At 41.0% G+C, this 20473-nt stretch overlaps 1 protein-coding gene across 1 annotated transcript; it reads left to right on the top strand.

Annotated features, from left to right (window-relative positions):
* The first annotated feature begins 199 nt into the window (after positions 1 to 199).
* On the top strand, positions 200 to 20473 carry ASNSD1 (asparagine synthetase domain containing 1). The gene is made up of 7 exons (XM_075285140.1): positions 200 to 255; positions 354 to 440; positions 5147 to 5200; positions 12179 to 12254; positions 15087 to 16596; positions 19034 to 19215; positions 20218 to 20473. Exons 5-7 carry the CDS (start codon positions 15187 to 15189, stop codon positions 20471 to 20473), a joined length of 1848 nt encoding a protein of 615 aa, XP_075141241.1. The 5' UTR covers positions 200 to 255; positions 354 to 440; positions 5147 to 5200; positions 12179 to 12254; positions 15087 to 15186.

Here is a 20473-nt window from a genome sequence, read left to right as displayed (position 1 = left end):
AAAAACTATCCGAACCGGGAATTTATGGAGATTCTCTCCGGTAGTTCAGCGTCTGACCATTAAGGGGCAATATGAGCTATTTTCTCTTCACAACTCGTTTCCTAGCAGTCCGTTTGCTCGGCCCTTCACACGACGCCCATTAACATTAATATGCTCATTCTCAGCCCTTCCCACACGATGTGACTTCACCCGGAAGTTAATTGTCGACTCCGCCCACACGACATGCGGTTCTGTATGTGACGGCAATAGAAGCAGGTAATGCTTTCTGTGTGACTTATGTCGTATAACCTGCGGTTTTTCCGAGCGTTTGATTTATTATGGGAATGTATTTTACGTTGGCTTATCTGCTGTAGGTTGCGAACATGTCACAGACTTACATCAGAGAGACAACGAATGAAGTGAGCTGGACAGACAGACAGAAAGAGGACTTCATTGCCAAGGTGAGGTTGCTCTCCTCTATAAAGTGGACGACATGGCAGCTCATTAGCCTGCTGAAGAGCTCCGGGGACCTCATTTAGCATATGGCATACTTCGGACACTTTCTGATTTCAGTCCTGGTTACTTTTGCCTTATCATGGTCTGTTCTTAGTAAGAATTTGCACATCTCTCTCATGAGGTGGCCCATTCTTATGGCAAAGTCTGTTTTTGACCTCTATTCTTTGCTGGTTGAAGGGATTTTTGTCATTAAAGACACCTATTCTGGGCCTGGGGTAAGTGTTAGATTGCTTGGGGTTCCATCATTGTAGAGGGAATGTCTGGTGGTCTCAGTGGTCAAACCCTCAACAGTCTGACACTTTAAGGGGTTGTCCAGGCAAAAATTAAGTTTTTTAATTAGGCTGGGGGAAGTGAAAACAATTAAAAATAAAATCAAATTCGCCTGTCCCCAATGGTCCGGTCATGCCAGTCCGTTGTTGTCTTGCGGCAGAAGTCTCTGCCACACGTGACCGCTCACAGCCGGTGAGGAATTTCACTATAATAAGACAGCTGAGCAGGAGGACTGGATTGCACTGGGAGGACATTGGAGCACTGGGGATAGGTGAATATATATATATATATATATATATATATATATATATATATTATTTTTTCTCCTCCTCTGGCCTAATTAAAAAATAAAATTGACTTGACATCCTCTTTAAAAATGGAGTTCCAAAACCATATAATAAAGGCAAATCTGGAAAATTGCCTTTAAGGTGAGGCCTCGCGTGACGTAAATGCAGCGAAAAAAAAGTGAATCTGTGAAAAGTGAAAAATACATGCAGCAGACACGTTGTGATTTTCAAAACCGTCATGTCATTGTAGTTATAATTGAAGTAGAAATTCTGCAGAGGAAATCTTTGCAGGCTTTCTGTGAAAAGTGCTGCGGAAAGAACCGTGAAGTGTTGCCGCCATGGTCTTTCCTGGAAAGCTTTTCTGCTGCAGAACGCCATGTGGGGCCTTAGCCTCAAATGGTTTTCAAGTGGACAAGATACCAGCACTGTGGGAAAAAAATGTGATGCGTGGCTGCTATGATTTTTCACGCAGAGCTTTTTTGCTGCGGCCAGCAATTTGGGTTCTTAGCCTTACAAGGTACTGTATTTTTAATTTTTTTTTTGTTCTTTCTTGTGCCAAACCCAGGAGAGCATTTTGGAGTAGATTCAAGTTGAAGCGCTTCCTTTATATTTCACGTTCCTTATTGGCTAAAAAAAAAAAAGTAGCAAAATCTACAGCAAAAGATGCAGCTTTTCTGCAGTGTGTGGCAGCTTCCAGGTGTTTTTTTTTTGTTTTTTTTTATTGTTTGTTTTTTTAACATTAGTCAATGGGAAGGGCCGCAGAGGGATGGGGCTCAGTCTGCATTCATCACCATTACAGGCCATTGCTTCCCTCCTGTGATGGATAAAAGCAATGAGTCTTTTACAATAATAGTGTGAACATCTCCTAAAAGAGAAGGCAGCCAGCAGAATCATCAGGTATAAACCAAACGCATAGGAGGGAACTTGCTAATCTTAGTGTTTGGGCTTCTTTGTCCCAAATTCCGCTTAAACTTGGCAGAGAGAAAAGTTTTGCAAGATTCCCCGGCAGACCCCATTACAGTCTATTTCTGCATGCAACCTTTTTTAAGCGGTTAGGGTTTTCATCTTTCGGACAAAAATCTGAACACTAGCGTGAACCTAGTGTTAGGGACGTTTCAGGCTTTTATTTCTTTTATAGCAGTTTTTACTGCAATCTACTTATTGAAGTTTTTTATGTGTTTTATATACGGTATATATTTTTTTAAATTGTACATAATGGAGGATATGTGCATGATAGCGATATATTCCTCTATGTCTTTTTGACCATAATAAAAAGAACTGACATTATTAACCCCTTCCCGCCGATGGCACTTTTTGACTTCCTGACCAAGCTTGATTTTTCAAAACTGACATGTGTCACTTTATGTGGCAATAACTTTGGAACACTTTAACTTACCAAAGTGATTTTTAGATTGTTTTTTTCGTAACACATTGTATTTCATGTTAGTGGTAAATTTTGGTTGATATGTTTTGTGTTTAATTATAAAAAAATTGGAAATTTGGTGGAAATTTTGAAAAATATGCATTTTATAAAGTTTGAAATGATGTACATTACATACAGATAGTCAGACCGCCAAAATTATATCATAAATCTCATGTCCCAGATCTCTGCTTTATGTCGGCATCAAACGTTAGTCACCCTTTTAATTTTTACGAACATTATAAGATTTACAAGTGAAACAACAATATTCAAAATTTTCAAGAAATTTCCAAAACCCATTTTTTAAAGGGCCTAATCCAGTTATGAAAGCGTTTTGAAAGACCCTTGTATTAAAGCCCCCATAAATCACCCCATTTTCAAAACTGCACCCCTTAAATAAGCCAAAACAACATATACCTAGTAATTTAACCCTATAAGTGCTTAACAGGAATTAATACAAAATGGAGGTGAAATTTTCAAATTTGAATTTATTTTACTAATATTTTCGTTTAGCCGTAGAATTTGCACATTCACAAGGGGTTAAAGGAGAAAACGCATCCCACAATTTGTTAGGCAAGTTCTCCCGACTACCATAGTACCCCACTTGTGGGTGTAAACTAATATATGGACGCACAGCGAGACGCAGGAGGGAAGGCGCGCCAAAGAGCTTTTAGAGGGCAGATCTGGCTGTGATCAGTTTCAGGAACCATGTCGCATTTACAAAGCCCTTGAGGAGTCAAAACAGTGGAAACCTCTAGAAAGTGACCCCATTTTGAAAACCGCACCCCTCAAAGAATTTATCAAGTGATGTAGTGAGCATTAGTAACCCCGAAGTGAATGTGTAAGCTGTGCGGAGTAAATTGGGTACACCAAATCCCATTCTATTTTCCCACCAGCTCCTATGACGCGGATGGGGAAGAGGGGCATTCTGGGGGATCAGCGCTGGTGTATTATCTCTCATAAGCTCTAAATATGGGGTGTCCCCTGAAAACGCTCGCACCGCTTACACATTTCCTTCTAGTCGCAGCCACTTATGTCCTAATGATTTGGCGACTTTTGGGGTTTTTGTCTTCACATTGTACAAGGTAGATTTTTATTTTTATTTTCTGGCAATGTGGCCATATGAGGGCTTGGTGTTTGCGGTATTAGATGTACTTTTCAATGCCACCATTTTGGGGCCTGTAACTTATTGACTACATTTTATTAACTCTTTCTGGGTGGGATGTAAAAGGAAACATCAATTCTGGCATTGCTTTTCACCATTTTTGTTTTTTCCCGTGCAGCGTACAGCATAAGTAACATGTTACCTTTATTCTGCGGGTCAGTATGGTTACGGCGATACCTCATTTATATGATTTTTTTAATGCGTTGCTATTTGTGCAGAATAGAATTCAATTCAGGGAAAAAAAATCTATTGTTTTTGCATCGCCATCTTCTGAAAGACATAACGTTTTTATTTTTCGCTAGACAGAGCTGGTTGAGGGCTTATTTTTTGCGGGAAGACCTCTTCTTTTTATTGGTACCATTTTGGTTTTCATCTGACCATTTGATTACTTTTTATTGAACATTTTGTAAGGGAAAGGTGGTGAATAATCATTATTTTGTGCGGTTTTCTACATTTTTTTTTTTACGACATTCGCCGTTCGGGTTAAATAATGTTTTAATTTTATTGTTCAGGTTATTACGGACGCGGCGATACCAAATATGTAATGTTTTTTTCTATTTTTCTTTATTTTACATAATAAAACATTTTATATGGGGAAAAAGGATTTTTGGGGCTTTATTTATTTATAATTTATTTTAAACTTATTTAAACTTTTTTTATTTTGACTTTTTTTTCACTTTTTTTTTCTGTCCCCATGGGGGATTGAAGCAGTGATCGGCTGATCACTGCTTCAATAGATATACGCTGCAATACACGTGTTACACGTGTATTGCAGAGTATAGGAAGCTGTCAGCCTGTGTAGACGCACAGGCTGACAGCTTCATTTACGGCAGGATCGGCCAGGCGCGAGGACGGGGTAAGTGAAGGGGCAGACCCGGGGTCACTGATCAGACCCCGGGCTGCCCCCTACGAACACCGGCACCCCCCGAAACCGGCGCGGGGGGTGCCGATCGGCTTCATATGACATTGTAACCCCGGAGGTGCCGGTGGTCATGTTGATCACCGGCATCTCAGGGGTTAACACCCGTGATCGGACCCGGTTCCGACCGCGGGTGTTACGGGGCATTGTCAGCCGTGTATTACGGCTGACACCCGCTGTGCATGGTGCGCACACAGTTTCTGTGTGCGCACCATGCATCCGCAGTAATAGTACGGCGGTTTGCGGGAAGCCCTTCCCTGCAGCGCCGTACTATTACGGCGAATGTCGGGAAGGGGTTAAGGAACTCATCGCTGAGACTATTATCCAGTTTTTTTGATCAGAGCAGGGGCCAGGAGATCCTCTTGATTGTGAATGAAGTGACAATGTGCAGGCGTGGCTGGCGCTCCATTTACTTCAGTCAGGCAGCCGAAAATTGCCTTCATTCTCTAGAAGTTGTTTGTAATGTAAATAACAATTTATTTTTTAAAAAGTTTTTTTGCTTACGTATATAAAAAGTATAATTCAATGTTCTGTAATTTATTTTCACAAGTATAAATATATTGCTATTCATTTTTTTTTTTTATGTACAGTATAAAGAACAGAAGGTGGTTATTGATGAGCTGTCCAATCTAAAGATAGACAGAGTAAGTGGATAACATTGTATTATACTGAATGCATCTAAGGCTATGCACTGTCTGTCCATCGGTTATAAATCCATCTAAAATAAACCCCAAAAAACTAAGGGCACAAATGGTTACACAGTGCATTCCATAATCCGTCATTTTTGATGGGTCAGACAGAAAGTACCTGTCAAAAAAGTGTCAGTTAAAGTTTGTGGGGGCAGATTTAGGGCAGGCGGCACACGTCAGTAGACAATAAAATCTCATTTCATATGGGGACGAATCACTCTTTAAAGAAATCCTATAATTTAAACTCAATTTTTTCTGCCTCATGTAGGAATAGCCTTAAGAAAGGCTATTCTTCTGCTACCTTTAGATGTCTTCTCCGGGCCGCCATTCAGTTAAAATCCTGTTTTCTGCCGGTATGAAAATGAGTTCTCTTGCAGTACTGGGGGCAGGCCCCAGCGCTCAAACAGCACTGGGGGCGTCCCCAATGCTGCGAGAGAACCCTCCAGTGCTGCCTCCATCTTCTTCAGGAACGGGGTCTTGACACGTCTTCTTCCTGGCAGTGGCGTAACTACCGTGGTAGAAGCTGCCACAGGGCCCGGGACATCAGGGGCCCGGCAACAGCCGCTACCGTTGTTTTTTCACCTGTGGAGAGATCTCAAAATGGCAGTTTGGAGAAGGCACCCTTCAAATCTCAGGGACCTGGAGCAGTTTGCCAAAGAAGAATGGTCTAAAATTCCAGCAGAGCATTGTAAGAAACTCATTGATGGTTACCGGAAGCGGTTGTTCGCAGTTATTATATTAATACCAAAGAGTTTGTGCTTGCAATCATTTTCTGGAAGAAAATGAGTGTTATCTGACAGAATTGCAGGGGTGCCAATACTTTTGGCCAACACTGTACTTTGCAGCCAAAATGACATGATACCTGTATTCTTTGGGTCATTATGATAACAGACATACCTTATGCATTTTTATTTCCTCTTAACCCCCTTTCTTAAAGTCACCATATTCTAAGGGCGGTAACTTTTTTTTTTTTCTTTTTATATTTTTGTGTACAGGGCTACATAAGGCATGTTTTTTTGCAGGGCCTGACCTACTTTTTATTTATACCATCTAGTTGAGTAACTGAGGTTTTGATCACTGTTTATGTCTAGTGAAACAGCTAAAAAGGTGGTTCGCTTAAAAATAAGTGGTTAGACTGGGTATCGTTCAACACGCTGATAATTAGTGTGTGTGTGTGTGTATATGTTTTAATTATTTATATATCTGATCTAGGAAAAGGGGAGTGTCGTCTCACTAATACAGTGCACTACAATGCTAATAATCGAGGCCTTGGGAGGGTTAATGCCCACAATCTGTGTGGTCATTGAGGACATTGTTGCTGGATCTTTGCTGTATAATACAGCTCTTGAGTGGCCGCTATATACACTCACCGGCCACTTTATTAGGTACACCATGCTAGTAACGGGTTGGACCCCCTTTTGCCTTCAGAACTGCCTCAATTCTTCGTAAAAAATATGCAAATCTAGTCTCCTGGATGGAATTAGAACAGAGTGCACTCTGTACACTACCCTATAGAGGGCAGCATCCTTAAACATCATGAACGACTCAGTTATAAAGTCTTTTAATCATAATGTGGATTTAATTGCTAAATCAGTATTTCTGTCCCAAAAGGAACAGATTCCCAACTATGGACAGCGCTGTTTCGGCCTATTGGGCCATCCTCAGCATAGTGTAGGGATACTGATTTAGCGTGGTGAGAGACTATAGACCAGGGTATGGGGGCACTCGTCCACATTAGGGAGAGTGTTCGCCTACATAGGCAGTACGGAGACTTACAAGTCATTCCTGCTCCGCTAGGGATTATGGGTAAAAAATATGCAAATCTAGTCTCCTGGATGGAATTAGGAGAACAGAGTGCACTCTGTACACCACCCTATAGAGGGCAGCATCCTTAAACATCATGAACGACTCAGTTATAAAGTCTTTTAATCATAATGTGGATTTAATTGCTAAATCAGTATTTCTGTCCCAAAAGGAACAGATTCCCAACTATGGACAGCGCTGTTTCGGCCTATTGGGCCATCCTCAGCATAGTGTAGGGATACTGATTTAGCATGGTGAGAGACTATAGACCAGGGTATGGGGGCACTCGTCCACATTAGGGAGAGTGTTCGCCTACATAGGCAGTACGGAGACTTACAAGTCATTCCTGCTCCGCTAGGGATTATGGGTAAAAAATATGCAAATCTAGTCTCCTGGATGGAATTAGGAGAACAGAGTGCACTCTGTACACCACCCTATAGAGACTTGTAAGTCTCCGTACTGCCTATGTAGGCGAACACTCTCCCTAATGTGGACGAGTGCCCCCATACCCTGGTCTATAGTCTCTCACCATGCTAAATCAGTATCCCTACACTATGCTGAGGATGGCCCAATAGGCCGAAACAGCGCTGTCCATAGTTGGGAATCTGTTCCTTTTGGGACAGAAATACTGATTTAGCAATTAAATCCACATTATGATTAAAAGACTTTATAACTGAGTCGTTCATGATGTTTAAGGATGCTGCCCTCTATAGGGAGGTGTACAGAGTGCACTCTGTTCTCCTCATTCCATCCAGGAGACTAGATTTGCATATTTTTTACCCATAATCCCTAGCGGAACAGGAATGACTTGTAAGTCTCCGTACTGCCTATGTAGGCGAACACTCTCCCTAATGTGGACGAGTGCCCCCATACTCAATTCTTCGTGGCATAGATTCAACAAGGTGCTGGAAGCATTCCTCAGAGATTTTGGTCCATATTGACATGATGGCATCACACAGTTGCCGCAGATTTGTCGGCTGCACATCCATGATGCGAATCTCCCGTTCCACCACATCCCAAAGATGCTCTATTGGATTGAGATCTGGTGACTGTGGAGGCCATTGGAGTACAGTGAACTCATTGTCATGTTCAATAAAAGAGTCTGAGATTATTCCAGCTTTATGACATGGTGCATTATCCTGCTGAAAGTAGCCATCAGATGTTGGGTACATTGTGGTCATAAAGGGATGGACATGGTCAGCAACAATACTCAGGTAGGCTTTGGCGTTGCAATGATGCTCAATTGGTACCAAGGGGCCCAAAGAGTGCCAAGAAAATATTCCCCACACCATGACACCACCACCACCAGCCTGAACCGTTGATACAAGGCAGGATGGATCCATGCTTTCATGTTGTTGACGCCAAATTCTGACCCTACCATCCGAATGTCGCAGCAGAAATCGAGACTCATCAGACCAGGCAACGTTTTTCCAATCTTCAATTGTCCAATTTCGATGAGCTTGTGCAAATTGTAGCCTCAGTTTCCTGTTCTTAGCTGAAAGGAGTGGCACCCGGTGTGGTCTTCTGCTGCTGTAGCCCATCTGCCTCAAAGTTCGACGTACTGTGCGTTCAGAGATGCTCTTCTGGCTACCTTGGTTGTAACGGGTGGCTATTTGAGTCACTGTTGCCTTTCTATCAGCTCGAACCAGTCTGGCCATTCTCCTCTGACCTCTGGCATCAACAATGCATTTCCGCCCACAGAACTGCCGCTCACTGGATGTTTTTTCTTTTTCGGACCATTCTCTGTAAACCCTAGAGATGGTTGTGCGTGAAAATCCCAGTAGATCAGCAGTTTCTGAAATACTCAGACCAGCCCTTCTGGCACCAACAACCATGCCACGTTCAAAGGCACTCAAATCACCTTTCTTCCCCATACTGCTGCTCGGTTTGAACTGCAGGAGATTGTCTTGACCATGTCTACATGCCTAAATGCACTGAGTTGCCGCCATGTGATTGGCTGATTTAGAAATTAAGTGTTAACGAGCAGTTGGACAGGTGTACCTAATAAAGTTTTTTCCTGGTATCGCTGGCACCCAAACCAAGCTCCGGGGCCAGCGTCCCATTTCCATGACAGCCAGGAGCCTTGTGAAGGTTCTCAAATAATAAAACTGTAGCAGTGTAGCACTGTAATGCATTGCATTAGTGATAAGACCCCTAGGGGGGGTCTAATAATTGCAAAAAAAATAAATTAAAAAATGCTAAAAGTTCAATTCGCCCCTCTTTCCCTAGAACACATATAAAAGTACTTAAATACTGCGAAACACCTACATATTAGGTATCTGTGTCTGAAAATGCCCAGTGTACAAATCTATAAAAATATTTTTTCTGTATGGTAAACGCAGTAGTGGGAAAAAAAAAAATCAAAAGTGCCAAACTGCTGTTTTTTCACTGTTTTGCCTCTGATAAAAAAATTGAATAAAAAGTGATCAAAGCAATAGCAATTCTCCAAAATGTTATAACTAAAAAGTACACCTGGTCACAAACAAAAAGACACCATATAGATACCCGTACATCCTACTAATATTATAAGTGTGAAAGTTTGTGTGTTTGGATGTTTGATCACGCTAAAACGCCTGGACGGATTTACGTGCAATTTTCCACAAACATACCGTATTTTCCGGACTATAAGGCGCACATAAAAACCTACGATTTCCTCAGAAATCGTAAGTGCGCCTTAAAGTCCGGTGCGCCTTATATATGGATGGAAGCGGCGGCAAAGTCTGCGTGCCGCTTCCATACATACATAAAAGGCACCGTAAGGGTGCATTCACACTACGGAACGCCGGCGTGTATCACAGCCGTACACGCTGACGTGACAGCAGGGCTGCCGGACACTTCCCATTCATTTCTATGGGAGCCGGCATGTGAGCGCTCCCCATAGAAATGAATGGACTGCTTTTTTCCATTCATTTCTATGGGGAGCGCTCGCATCCCGGCTCCCATAGAAATGAATGGGAAGTGTCCGGCAGCCCTGCTGTCACGCCGGCGTGTACGGCTGTGATACACGCTGGCGTTCCGTAGTGTGAATGCACCCTTAAAAGTTATATTAAACTCCCCCCCCGTTTTAAAATAAAACCCTGAAACAGAACGTGAAACTTACCGACCGGTGCAGGGTGGGCGGGCAGGCGGGCATTCAGGCCTCCTCTTCCTCCGATGTCCTGACCACTTCCTCCGGCGCTCGCTAACTGATAATGGCCTGGGCGCATGCGCAATATCATAATGCTTCTACTACGGCTACTGCGCATGCGCCCAGGCCATTATCAGTTCGCGAGCGCCGGAGGAGGAGGACGGAACATCGGAGGAAGAGGAGGCCTGAATGCCCGCCCGCCCTGCACCGTTCGGTAAGTTTCACATTCTGTTTCAGGGTTTTATGTTAAAATGAGGGGGGGGGGGGTAGTTTAATATAACTTTTACGGTTGGGCTCTATCAGCATGATTTTGCTGATAGAGCCCCTTAACTCCTCGCCTGCCGAGCGCTTCCAATAGAAGCGCCTGGCACGCGGGGAGTTAAGCGGCCGCTGGCAAAGTCTGCGTGCCGCCGCTTTCAATAACATATAATGCGCACCGGACTGCGCCTTATAGTCCGGTGCGCCTTCTATATGAACCGAGACGGACTATAAGGCGCTCATGGGCAATGCGCCTTATAGTCCGTAAAATACGGTAGTTTTCCCTTAGGATTGAGTCACAGGCTACTTTTGGTGCCACTAAACAACATGGCTTCCTAGCAGGAGACTCACAAAAGCAGGACTCCTAGCCCCAGCTATAGACTCACACACACTGCCTGGCATTTCCTGCCTCAACCTGCCTGCACACTCCTTACTGTCACTCTACTCACTCACATTTACATATAGCTTTCCACTATATAACACATCACATTGTCTGTATCACTGCATACACAATACAACACGTCACATTGTCTGTATCACTGCATACACAATACAACACGTCACATTTGCTATCCCACCAAACTTTTTAAAGCACTTTTACAGTTTCACACGTCTGTGTCCGCCCAATTCTCAAATCACCGCAGACGAAGTCTAGTAGAATTATAAAAAAAAAAAGTTACGGGGGTAAAGCGAAAATTTAAACACCCATCATATAGCAGATGCTGAGAAGTTGTTAAATGTTAAAAAGAAAATTAAAAGTGGGGCATTTCTTTCCTTTCTGGGGCTTCATTTTTTGCTGTATATAGCTACCCCTAACTACCACCTGGCTCTCTTTCTCTATTGCTTGAGTGACAGCCTCCCGTTAGGGGTGGTTGTCTAGAGCAGAAAGTGAAACACTTTTAGCTAATTTACATACAAATAAAACATTCATGTTCATGAAAATAGAGCTGCAATGCATAATATTAAAGGTATCTTTGGCAAGTGTAGAAGGAGCCCTACAAGATACTGATTTTTCCAGCTGACAGACTCCCTTTAAAATAAAAAAACCAAACAAAAAACAACATCCTGTAGTGGAAAAAAATCAAAATGGCTGGATTACCTTTTTTTATTTATTTTTTCTTAAAGGGGCTCTATCAGCAAAATCATGCTGATAGAGCCCCACATATGCGTGAATGCCCGCCCAGCGTGCACGATCCGTAAGTAGATCATATTCTTTTTTAGGGTTTTATTTTAAAACTGGGGGGGTAGTTTAATATAACATTTACGGTGCCTGAATAGCCTTTTTAAAGGCTATTCACGCATATGTGGGGCTCTATCAGCATGATTTTGCTGATAGAGCCCCTTTAACAGTTTTGCTTTCCAAAAAATGGAATAGAAAATGATCAAAACATTTGTTTTAGCCCTAAAAAAAATTATCCTTTCACTGTAATATTGTAATCCTTTACATATGCTATCTTTACATTCACTCACAAAAAGTTTCATTTAGTACCAACAAATCCTTTTTGATGTGTAATTTATTTTTTTTTTGTCTGAGTATTTTTTTTAATAAAAATACTTCATTGATGGGATTGTTTTACTGCATGATATTGCAGTCCCCGATCCTCTAATATCTGGAGAATGACCTAAATGTTTAGATTTTTTTTTCTTTGCAATTTCTGGTTCATTTCAACTTTTATACATTTTATAAAATATTTTAATTTCTGTAAATGATGGTAAACTGATAATGTGACCATTTTGTGTTTCAGCGTGTATACAGACAGCAACCTAACAGCAATATTTACTTTCTCGCCGATCGATCAAAAACACTTAGTGATTGTAAAAGTAAGTAATTTTTTTTTTTTTTTTTTGGTAAAAGAAATAGTAGTAACATTTTTCTGTTAAACCTATAAAATTGCCACTTATTATATTGCTTTTTAGCAGTCTTCTTTTTAACATGTCTCTCCATGTTTGTCAAACAGTATGCTGAAAAACATTTTCTCGCTGAAAAACATTTTCTCACAGAAATCAATGTCTTCTTTTTTTTCTTTGTACCTATGACTGCTGTATAGCAAAGCTTTAAACTGATTGTATACAGAGGGGGGGGGGGCACTCACCAAGGCTGATATTCCTTAAAACACGGATTCTTTATTCATAGTAGTATAAAAACATCGGGAAAGAAGAAATGCAGCTGGTCAGCGAGAGTAGGCAACAGCTGTTTCACGCCTCTAGCGCTTTCTCCAGCCATCTGCAGATGGCTGGAGAAAGCTCTCTCTCTCTTACATGTCTCTATCATAACTTGCAAGCTGAGCAAAGCCCATTTTTGCCCATGTATGTGAACAAAAATATGGCTAAAATGGCAGCACATCAAAAAAAGTAGTATTTAAACTAAGGGAAAAAGGTGTTTGGGTGTTTAGGGGTTGTATTTTCCACTAGACACTGGAAGTCCAGTGCCTAGGTCTGTGGTGGCGAATCTATGGCTCGCATGCCAGAGGTTACTCTCAGAACCCTCTCTGTGGGCATGCGTGCCATCGCCTCAGCCAGGCTTCTGGATTGCTTACTAACAGTTGACCCAGATCCTCGGCGATCAAGTGAGCACTTCTTTCAGGTGTATGTGCAAATGCCCCAATCTAGTCCCTTAAAAAAAAAGTGCCGTAGGTATTGCCATTCACGGTAAAAAAAAAAAAAAAAAAAAAGTTGCAAGTGTCAGAAAATGGCAATTTTTAAAAAAAATATTTTTAGAAACTCAATTTTTTTTTTCATCCTTCTCTCCAGGGCTTAAATCAGTGATTGTTAGATTGCTTCTAGCATGGACATCAATACTACTGAATAGCAGTCTATGATAAAATTGTTGTTTAAACTGTTGCAGGCAAACAAATGGTTCTCGTGATCTTAAAGTGTGGGAGATATTCGTAAGTTGGGGGTGGTGTGTAATGAAAGCAACAGAACCCTCATGTCTCTGATCACAGAACAACCTCATCTGTTGTGTGTTTTCAGATTGAAACTCCTGATGTAAATGCTATATTTAAAGCCCGACATCCACCGTACAATTATCATAGCTGTCATGAAAATCGACTTAAACAAAATTCTGTTTAAAAACAGAATCTTCTGAACCACACTGGATGAACTGAATTCAATAGCCCATTTTTTTTTCAGCTTATTTACATCAACCTATTAAATTTATGCTAAAGCAAATGTTCCCTTCTCCATTCAACTGCTTTGTCGATAATCAGCATTTTTTATACTGCTGTATTCTGAATTAACGCTCTGTCTTTAACAAGGACAAGATAATAATCAACTAAATGTTGTAAAGTAAAAATGCTAGTGGCATCCCATCTTGTGTCTTTAGCTCTAGAACAGTGATAGCGAACCTATGGCACTGCATGCCATAGAGGGCACGCAGAGCCCTCTATACTGGCATGCGTGCGGTCGCCCAGATTGCTCACTAATGGGGAATTCAGTACAGGATTTACCGTTGATGAGTGATCGCAAAATGCACATACAGCTGAAAGCTGTCAGTGTAGGCCACGGATTGCGCGACCACGGCCTACACTGACTGCAGAGTTTGACCTCTGCCCCGACACAGGCGCGATGACGTGAGTCATCAGCGCCCGCAGTCAAAAGGAGGTGGACGCCGGCGGCTCTTCATGGGTGTATGAATGTGTGTCACTCAGTCATGCCAGAGAGCGTAGAATACTGTGTGTGGGAGCGTACTAAGGGGCGTATAATACTTTGTGTTTGGGAGGGTACTGAGGAGCATATAATACTGGGGGGGATACGTACTGAGGCGCATATAATACTAGGGGGTACTGGGGAGCATATACTGGGGGTACATACTGAGCAGCATATAATACTGTGTGTGGGGGGCTTACTGAGTAGCATATAATACTAGGGGGGGCGTATTGAGGAGCATATAATACTGTGGGGGGGGCCACTGCGGAGCATATAATACTGTCTGGGGTCCCCTCACTATTTACATCACACAGTATCTGTCTTATAGTAGACGTAATATTAGTACAGGATGTAATAACATTGCTCGGTCACTGTAAAACAGATCCTGTGTGATGTAAATAGTGAACATTAATTGTTCAAAAGTACTAAATGCAGAGACCTTTCCATTTCAGTACAAAGTTGCTTGTATAATTGAAAGCCCCATTCACACGACTGTGATTTGAGGGTCTGTAGCTGTCCACAATTGTGGATCCGCACAGTATTAAGTTTAAATTGCCGCGTTTGCACTTCGTGATAATTTAGTGGGTTTTGGGTTGCAGTTTGGGCACTCGGTCTCTAAAAGCTTTGTCATCACTGCTCTAGGATAAGGACACGTTAACATTTAATTTATTTTATAAAGGTGTATAAAGTCAAATACAGGTGATGAACATAAAAGATAGGAACCTATAAATGACAGATCTGCCCTAACACCACAGTATCTTTTGATACAAATACAGTGATCTCTTTGAGAAGACCACTTACTTACCCTGACTAGATTTTATACCAATATAACCGATATTAACCATCTTATTTGTTAAGACAATTCAACTAGAAGGTCACTGTATATTTTACTTAAAGCTAGAAATCCCCTTTAATCAAGTGAGATGTGTATATTTGTAGCTGTAGTCAAATGAATAGAAAATTTTAACCAAACATTATTATTATTATTATTATTTTTTATTACAGAAAAATTAGATGACATGACGCCTACTCTTCAGGAAATCTCTAAAAGTATGTGAGGCATAAAAAAAAATAACAAAAAAAAAAAAGACTTTGGTGGGGCAAAATGTGTGGGATATGCTGCATTGTCAGTTTGTCTGGTACTGCAGTTAATCCCTCCAACCTTGATGAAAGTAACTTGCGACGCAGAGGCCCTGACAGCAGCCATCAGGTGTTATTGACTAAGTATGCTGACAAATACAGCTGTTTTTTCTCTGGTCATGTTCTTCATTTACGAGGAGAACTGACTCCTCAACCCTTGCAAGATAGCAATGGTAATATATTTCTTTGGAATGGAGAAGTTTTTGATGGAGTTGATGTTCCAGATACCGATAACGATACTCAAGTAATGTTCCAGCATATAACATCCTGTGACAATGATCAAGATATACTGTCACTTTTTTCTAAAATACACGGTCCTTGGGCTTTTATTTACTATCAAAAGAAAACGCATAACCTCTGGTTTGGAAGAGATTTTTTTGGTCGCCGAAGTCTTTTGTGGAGATTTGGCAAGAGCCCTGAGCAAGCATTGTGTCTCACTTCGGTCGCTGAAGTGCACTGTGAAGATGTCACACAGTTGCATGAGGTCCCAGCATCTGGTATTTTTAAGTGTAACTTAAGTTCATGCGCAGAATCAACGTCAATAAAATTAACATTGTATTCGTGGATGTCTACTACAGAAATAGGGCAACTTGAAAATGAGCAGAAAATTGTTTCTGATGGCCTGGAAAATTACCTATTCCGAACTGAATATGGGGATGGCAGGCTTATTTCTCCAGTCACTCCATTAAATAGAAAGATTCCTGAATTGTTGGCAGAGTCAAACAGCCAAACACTTTCTAATAGTGTTGGCTTGGAAGATCTTAAAATGCTGATGTCGGAAGTACATAATGAAAATGCCAAATCTTTTATCAAAGTTTTAAGCTCTGCTGTGAGGAAACGTGTTTTATGTCTACCACGAGGAAAGAATGTTGTGACATCAGAGGCTAAACGGGCAAGTGTTGCAATTCTTTTTTCTGGTGGGATTGATTCAATGATGTTGGCTGCTCTTGCAGACAAGCATATTCCATCAGAGGAACCGATTGACCTACTCAATGTGGCATTTATGATGAAGATTGAAAATACAAAGATTCAAAACAGCAGTTTGAAGAAGAAACAAGCCTCTGTATCTTCACACCAGGGTGATGCTAAGGCTCCTGGATACTTTAATCCTTTTAATGTTCCGGATCGAATCACTGGAAGGATGGGTTTAGAAGAACTTAAATGTCTGAACCCCAGTAGAATTTGGAATTTTGTTGAAATTAATGTTCAATCTGAAGAACTTGAGCAAATGAGACAACAATACATTGCACAGTTGGTACAACCTTTAAGTACAGTTCTTGATGACAGTATTGGCTGCGCTATTTGGTTTGCTTCTAGGGGAATAGGCATGCTGAGGTGCAGTGATGAAATGAAGCCATACACCAGCACATCTAAGGTAAGAGAGAGAACAGTAAAAAAAAAAATGCCGGGTTTCACAACACTGCATTTTATTTAGCCTTAAAGCTGTCAACACTCTTACGATAGTTGTTAGTTGACAGCTATTTCTTCCTTCTCCACTATAAGCAAAGGTCATGTATTAGTTGCCATATGGCCTCTGTGTAGACATAAGTCAAGCTGCCTCACCTGTAAATGGCTAAAGGCAATTAAAGCATTTGAAAACCACACTGATGTGGGGGAAAAGCACGTATTTATTTTATGGGTCATTGTGGCATACGTTATTTAGTTTATGAACATTTTAACCCCTTAGAGAGACAGCCCAAAAGTGCATTAAGGACCAGGCTTTAACTTACACAAGTGATTGAGATTGTTTTTCGTAACACATTGTACTTAATGTCAGTAGTAAATTTTCATCGATATGTTTTGTCTTTGATTATTAAAAAATAGAAAATTTGGAATAAAAATGCAGTTTTCAAACTTTGAAATTGCAAGCCTTTCAAATGGAAAGCCATACTGCCCAAATTTTTTCATAAATATAATTAACCATGTCTGATTTATGTAGAAGTCAAATTTTAATCACCCTTTCATTTTTTTCAGATATTATAAGTAGAGATGAGCGAGTACTGTTCTGATCAGCCGATCCGAACAGCACGCTCCATAGAAAAGAATGGATGCACCTGGTACTTCCGCATTGACGTCGGCCGGCCGCTTAATCCCCCGCGTGCCGACTACGTCCATTCTTTTCTATGAGAGCGTGCTGTTCGGATCGGCTGATCCGAACAGTACTCGCTCATCTCTAATTATAAGGCTTACAAGTCAAGCAGTAATTTTCCAAATTTTCAAAAAAATTTCCAAAACGTTTTTTTCAAGGGACCAGTTCAGTTCTGAAGGGAACTTGAAAGGCCTCTCTAATAAAAACCCTCATAAGTCACCCCATTCTAAAAACTGCACTCCTGAAAGAATACAAAACAGCAGTTAGAAAGTTTCTTAACCCTTTCAGCATTTCACAGCAATTAAAACAAAATGGAGGTCAAACTTACATTTTTAAATTTCTGTTACTAATATATTCATATAGCCCTAGAATTTACACATTTACTAATGGTTAAAGGAGAAAATGCACCCCACAATTTAAGAATTTTCTCCCAACTACAGAAATGCCCCACATGTGGCTGTAAAGTGGTCTATGGGCACGCTATAAGGTCCAGAGCGGAAGGAGCAATATTGGGATTTTGGAGGGCAAATTTAGCTGGAATCTGTTCCAGGCACCATGTTGCATTTGGAAGGCCCCTGAAGTGCAGAACAGTAGAAACCCCCCAAATTGACCCCATTTTGGAAACTAGACCCCTCAAGGAATTTATCAAGGGGTATAGTGAGCACTTTTACCCTACAGGTGTTTCACAGATTTTTTTTTACCATTGAGATGTGAAAATGAAAAATTACTTTTTCTTTCCAATAAATCGTCCAATTAGCGCCAAATTTAAAATTTTTGCAAGAATTAAAAACGCAACACAATTTGTTACACAAATTCTCCTAAACACAGCAAAACCTGGTGGGAGCGCTATTTGGTAGGGCTGGTAAAGTTTTCAGGTGCCATGTCACATTTGCAGAGCCCCTAAAGTATCAATACAATGGATGGAACAGCCTGCACGTGTCTCACATTGCATTGCAGGATGTCAGGCTGTGCAGACGTCACAAGGTCCTGGCAGGATCACCAGGTAACGGGTGGGCCCCGGGCAGTCTGGGGTCACTGGCCAGACCCCAAGCTGCATAATACAGATACCGACTCCCCCCTGGAGGAGGAAAGTTCACGGAACCCTATGGATGCGATGGTTATCCTTGACCATCGCTTTCAAAGGGTTAAAACCTCCGGGGAGCGCAGCTCCGACCGGAGGTAATTGGAACCAGGTGGAATACAGGTTGTACTGTAGTATATTTGCCAGTGTTAAACTGAAATACTACAGCCTATTAGGCCCTGCCATAGTAAACCTACAGTGTATTGAGAGAATGTGGATAAACTAACCTGCCTCTGTACATATAAAAGCATGGACACTGAAAAAAAAAAATACATATATAATACTGTATCATTATAAATTAACCTGCCTCTGTACAACCAACTTCAATGCCACATTGCTATTATGTCCTGCCTGTAAAGGCTTTCTGCTTCCAACCATTAGTGAGTAATTGACTGTATCATAGAGGCAGTAATTACAAGTGATGGTATAGGTATGGCTCTTTTACCCACACAATCATATCACTGTAATAATATTGTAACTTACAGGCAAGACACTCTTACCATGATGTACTATTATGACATGTAAATGGTTAATGAAATTACATGAATATGTTAAACCATGAAAATATACCTAGTCTAAACTATTCACGGTATTCACCCTAGGGCAGATAACGGCAATGTTATATTTTTTCCCCCTTAATAGGTTGTACTTACAGGTATTGGTGCAGATGAACAACTTGCTGGCTATTCTCGTCACAGAGTAAAATTTAATAGAGAAGGTTACAGAGGACTTCTTGAAGAGCTGAGCATGGAGTTGGGACGTATCTCTTCCAGAAATCTTGGCCGTGATGACCGAATTATTGGTGACCATGGCAAGGAAGCAAGGTATTTGTTAATATCACTGCTTAATGTAGGAATTGTTCATGAAATATTTAATGTTGCCCCTTTTCACCTTATGATTTCTACCCATCTCTCCTGATCCTGGTTGTCTGCTAATTTACTGTAGTTCTCTAGTTTGGCTCTAAACCTGATTGTGTGTATATTGGATTGATTTTTTGACCCTCGACTTGTTTTTTGGTTATTTGTTTGCCAGCTGATTGTGCCGTTGGCGTATCCGTTCCATTTCACCCTTGGCTTCCTATTGGATATTGCTTTTGCCTCCTGCCTACTGGTTTTGACCCTTTGCCTAAAAATTTACTCTACTGTTTTTGATTTGCCCTGCAAGTTAATTATGAGTTCTGATTTGGTTTCAGTTAGTGAAGTTTCTGTTTCCTATACAGTTCCTGGTGGTGATACTTTGGATGCCCAGATTTAGCAAAGCCCATCTGGCCTTCTGGCTACTGCTGGTGAAGGCGTTTGGGGGAGGAAGGAGGAGTCTGTCTCGCTATGCTGGTTTTAAATAGATTGTTATTCTGCTTGCTGTTATCGGCTTGTTTCTGCTTTTGCTGTAATTTGCCCTTGCAATTCAACCATAACAGTTACTAATGTATTTGCAAAAAATATGGGGGTTGGAAGGGGGGGGGATGGGAGTCAAAATGATATAATGATAAGAAGCTTGCAGGTGTTCAATAAAAAAATAAGTTTGCAAGATTACTGCTTGCACTCCATTGAAAAGCAAGTGATAAGACAAACAATACATGGGAGATAAAGTGGATTTCAGCATAGGATTTCATGGAATGGAGCCAAAATCTATTAGTAAAGCATATTAATATATTTATTAATTTCACAAATGCTGCTAGAAAAATACAAAACTTGTATCACAGTTTAGTTACGCTCTAATGATATGAAGCTTATGTTAAAGTTTGCAAGCTTAGGTACGCTTTAACCTTTGCTGTTTAAACAATATTTAGTGTGGCCGGGGTTTATGATGTTTACATTTTTTTCCAGGTTTCCATTTCTGGATGAAGAAGTGGTTTCTTTTTTAAACTCTCTTCCAGTCTGGGAAAAAACAAACTTGTTGCTAGCCAGGGGACTTGGTGAAAAGTTACTTTTGCGAATGGCAGCTGTGACACTTGGACTTGGCAACTCTTCAGTTTTGCCCAAAAGAGCCATACAGTTTGGATCCAGGATTGCAAAAATGGAAAATAGGAACGAAAAGGCATCAGACAAATGCAGCAGACTCCAGACAGATTTAATTCAGTAA

Source organism: Leptodactylus fuscus, chromosome 8 (assembly GCF_031893055.1).
Source record: "Leptodactylus fuscus isolate aLepFus1 chromosome 8, aLepFus1.hap2, whole genome shotgun sequence".
Lineage (NCBI taxonomy): Eukaryota > Metazoa > Chordata > Amphibia > Anura > Leptodactylidae > Leptodactylus > Leptodactylus fuscus.
The sequence above is the reverse complement of the archived record's forward strand: the minus strand, read 5'-3'. Positions and strand labels throughout refer to the sequence as shown.